General features: G+C 38.5%; 1 protein-coding gene across 1 annotated transcript; it reads right to left on the bottom strand.

Moving 5' to 3' along the window:
* Positions 1-307: 307 nt before the first annotated feature.
* SARC_03233 (hypothetical protein) lies at positions 308-715 on the bottom strand (the record flags this gene model as incomplete). The annotated part of the gene is made up of 1 exon (XM_014302987.1): positions 308-715. One exon carries the CDS (start codon positions 713-715, stop codon positions 308-310), a length of 408 nt encoding a protein of 135 aa, XP_014158462.1.
* Between the last annotated feature and the right edge of the window lie 3,776 nt (positions 716-4,491).

The following is a 4,491-nucleotide window of genomic DNA, read 5'->3' on the forward strand; positions in this document are numbered from 1 at the left end:
TATATATATATATATATATATATATATATATATATACTATATATATATATATATATATATATATATGATAAACGAAAGTGCAAATTTGTGTCCAGTTCAAAATATGAACTGATAAAGTATGATACATATATCCATCAGTCGTTTTTATACGTAAAGAGAAAGAAAAAAAGCAAAATTGTACGTATCGATAGTCGTAAAGACCATACGATTAAAAACTCTTTCTGTTGCGATTGGTGTAGTGATTCATCAATTAGTATACATTAGTATAGGAAAATATTAATTAACATGTGATATTGCAGCATATTAATCAGCCACGTAACAACAAGAAACTTACTGTTTGTGGAAGCGGTTGGCGCGGGCGGTTGCCAGGTGATATTGTGGGCGGCATCTGCATAGGTATCCCTAAGGGATGCTGTGAAATGTTATGCTGATTGTACTTCTGATGTTGTTGTGGCTGTATATGTGCGTGTTGTAGCGCGCGTGCGTGTGGGCTCGGTTGTATAGTCGCATTCCTCGTATGCGTCACTGATCCACCAGTAACCACTCCAGAACCACTACCTTGTCGCTGAACAGGGCCTTTGCTGATGAGCACTGTTTTGGGTCTACTTTGAGCTTGAGCCTGAGCTTGAGCTTGTGTTAATTTTTTACTTTGTTTTGGCTGAGGCTTCTGTTTCGTGGGCGATCCAGAGCCCTTCGTTGGTTTAGTGGAAGGCATTGTGGCGAGTATATGATTTTGCTACTTGTATAGCAGCGGCAAATATATGTATATATTCTGCACCTCTCGAGCCTCTCGAACCTCTGCACACAATCACTTACTCTCCCATGTATGAACCAGCGAAATTATCTATGAAACAGGTCTCGTGTGTACGAGAAGGGCATTTGTGCACTGATTAGCAACGATGGATGCCGTCTTGTGATAGTTGATATTCGATAAAAAGAATCCGGCAATCCGCTGGGTTGTCTAAAAGGCCCCAAGCTGACGTTCGTTAAAAAAAAAATCGTTACTGGCCCAGCTATGTCCTACTTGCCAATAAATAGACACCCCGTATCACATTTACCCAGCGAGTCCAAATCAGGGACTAATACCCGGGCTTCCTTAAACATCACCCTCGCAATCAAAATGCTTGACCAATGGTAAACGTTCTCCGAATAAATTGGTAGATACAGATCTTATTGATCAATCAAACCTCTCACAGTTTGAGATCTTTCCGAAATCCAGAAAATATACATTTTGTATCAAGCGAGCACCAATAATCTAGAATCAGCGCAAGTATATATTTTATACTAATCGCGCAACATACGCTACTTGTACTTGCGGTAGTTGGTACTCTGTTTAGTTTCACAGTCCGTCAAACCAAATAGTCAAATACCCTGTCCAGCAGCCTGAGCAGGGAGCAGTACAACTGGTAACTGGCTGGTCAACTATTTTTTAAATATACATCTATTTACATATTCAATTTTCTATGCCAGCAAACCATCGCCTTCTTCTGAAAATTGAACAAAAACCAACTATTATGTTTAAAAAAACAAGAAAAACAAAAAAGCACAAATACATAGTACAGTATGTACTATGTACTCACTACTCAGTACTATTTTTTAAAGTGAATAGTCAATACATACTCAGTAGTCAGTATTTAGACAGTACATATGCCAGTGACAGTGCCTTATTACAGTACTGCAGTCCCACTTTGGTACTAAATACGTCTAAAACTTGCCACCAAATCCCACCATAAATACATCCCACAATTTTTGTTGTTTTGGTTTTGTAAATAAAAACAAATTATTAAAACCCATATATTTAAAAAAAAATATTGTACTCCTTCGAGTCTTCGACTCTCAAAAAAATGAGAGAGATAGAGAGAAATCAATTCTCGATTATTATTCAGACTTTCTATTGGCTTAAATGAGTTCAAGCTAGGCTGCCAGCTCCCCACCAACAGAGGCTCTTTCGCGTAGAGGCGTATTTAAAATAAAAATAAAAAAGATGATTTGTGAACACTCTCTGGTCTCTGGAGAACACACTAAGAATAGTGAAGCTGTTTGAGTCTCGGAGATCAGTTGTTTTTATTGTCTTTAGGGTTTATGGCAGGTGAGGTGATGAGGTCACATCTGCCGTGAGTGCCGTCACGGTCACACTGGCTCAACTCTCACGCCGTCGCGCGCGTACAATCATATATATTTATTTTTAACCCCCCATCCATGTACTAAGGGGATAAAATAGGGCCAAAAATAAAGAAGCGTTCCTGATTTTATTTTTTTTTAGCATATTTCAAAATTAAGTATTTCGTAAATGATCTGTGAAGGCGCCAAGGTCGTAGGACAAGTAGAACACCAAATATACTTCGGAGTCTAACACTGCATCCGAAACCTCCAAAACGCGATTATTGGGTCTAAATATGCATAATTAGTAAAGTTTCAAAGTTGTCACGTACAATTGTTGTCAAAACAATATCGTATATGCATTCTTATAACCGTAATGCAAGCTACAGCTGCTAAAATCGAGAAAAAGTGTGTTTACGTCATTTAACGTGCCATGCCATCGATTGCACGATGAATCTCGTTTCCTGAACTTTTTGCCAAAATTCACTACTTATTCATCTACAAAGGATTACAATAACAATATTATGGTTTAATTATGCTTATATAGATATAACTAAGGTCTGAAAATCACATTGAAGACATATAATTGAATATGCACACCAAATGGATGTCATTGATGGACACGCATGCACGTAAATGGTGATTTTGAGCAAGCATAATAAGCCTTCTATACCACAAAGATGATTTCTGAACTAATAATACTTGTATTTATTATATATTAGAACCCTTAGAAGGTTCAAACTGCTAATACGCGACCTGGAAATCCAAGATTTGACATGGTCGAAAAGTGCACATCCTGATTATAAATCGATACATAACTGTACGAACCAGGAGAGCTATCAACTTGGCTCCTTCGCAAATTTCTTTTGAAATGTTTTTAGAAAAAGTCTAGAAAATAAAATTGGGATCATATCCAAAACCGGATATAGTGAATTAGGGTTGGTTCTTTAAAATCGAGCCTTAGTCTATGGATGGGGGTGTTATCAATTCAAATACATATTTTTAGTATGTACAACTGTACATACTACATACAGACCTCACAGTCTCACACCTCCTGTCCTATTTTGAATTGAAAAAGGCTTTGGCGGCTGGCGCTTGGCATCAATGTTGCATATTCCTCATACATACTAAAAATGTGTCTAAGAAAGAAAGAAAGAAAGAAAGAAAGAAAGAGAGTGAGTGAGTGAGTGAGTGAGTGAGTGAGTGAGTGAGTGAGTGAGTGAGTGAGTGAGTGAGTGAGTGAGAGAGAGAGAGAGAGTGTGTGTGTGTGTGTATGTGAGGGAGATGGTTTTTAATTTAAAACCCCCCCCCCCAAAACCCCGCTATTTTTAAATATGCAATTTCAATATTTGAATTTATGAAATGATGTCGCCAGACCGAAGATCGTGTTTTTGATGAGGATGCTTTTTTATGACTTTTTATATAGAATAAACCGATATCAGGCGTGGTTAAATAAATAATAAATTTTAACACGGGGACGGCGGGACCTGAGTCTCTTGACCGGCTGACGCCATCCATTTACCAAGGGGATTAAATCGGGCCGAAAGTTACAAGCGTTCCAGATTTTCTGAATCTGGATTTCTATTTAATCCTAATATTGTTTGGCATATTTCAAGATTAAGTTTTCAAGGTCGAAGAAGCCACATGGTGGCGGTACGACAAGTAGAACAGTTCTATACTTCGGGGTCTATCACTATATCGGAATCCTCCAAAACGCGATTATTGGGTATTTATTAGAGGTTGCATTCCAAAGCTGTCCGTCCGGGTTTTGGACGATTTTGAAAAAGTTGTTGGCGGTCAGGTGCCACACTGCCAAACTGCCAATACATTTCGTTTACCACACTCCTATTGACAGATTATTGCATTTGTACATAGTCATTTTGTAAAAATAATCTATTAAAATATGTAGAAAAAAACTACTAGCTGGGCGGTGGGCCTGGTACATACAGGTGGCAGATGAATGATGATACAGGACAGGTACTTCAGGTCCAGGACAACTAATCATATATCCAACAGGTCCGGCTAGCCCTCTTGGTAGTTTGGGGCCCGGGAACACCCCTTTTCGACAAAACTCACTTCATAAGTCATAAAGTCAGAGTGAATAATGAATTTTTACATGCGCCAAAAAAGCTCTATGCTCATAATACACCTCATCATGTCGCGGCACTATGTACATCCGATCGGTCAGTAAGTGCCATGAAACGAGAGAATCGTACAGGATGCAGCTGTCATGAAAATATTATATTTTGACTGAGAGTATATTTTATGTGTCCATTCATTCCAAGGCGCTCTCTTGAATTGTCAATGGATGAAAATCGTAGAGAAAATCATTCCTTAGAGGCCTAGAGAGGCCAGAGAGTCATGGATACACCTGACACACACACACACGCA

The sequence above is a fragment of the Sphaeroforma arctica genome (assembly GCF_001186125.1).
Source record: "Sphaeroforma arctica JP610 unplaced genomic scaffold supercont1.160, whole genome shotgun sequence".
NCBI classification, from domain to species: Eukaryota; class Ichthyosporea; order Ichthyophonida; genus Sphaeroforma; species Sphaeroforma arctica.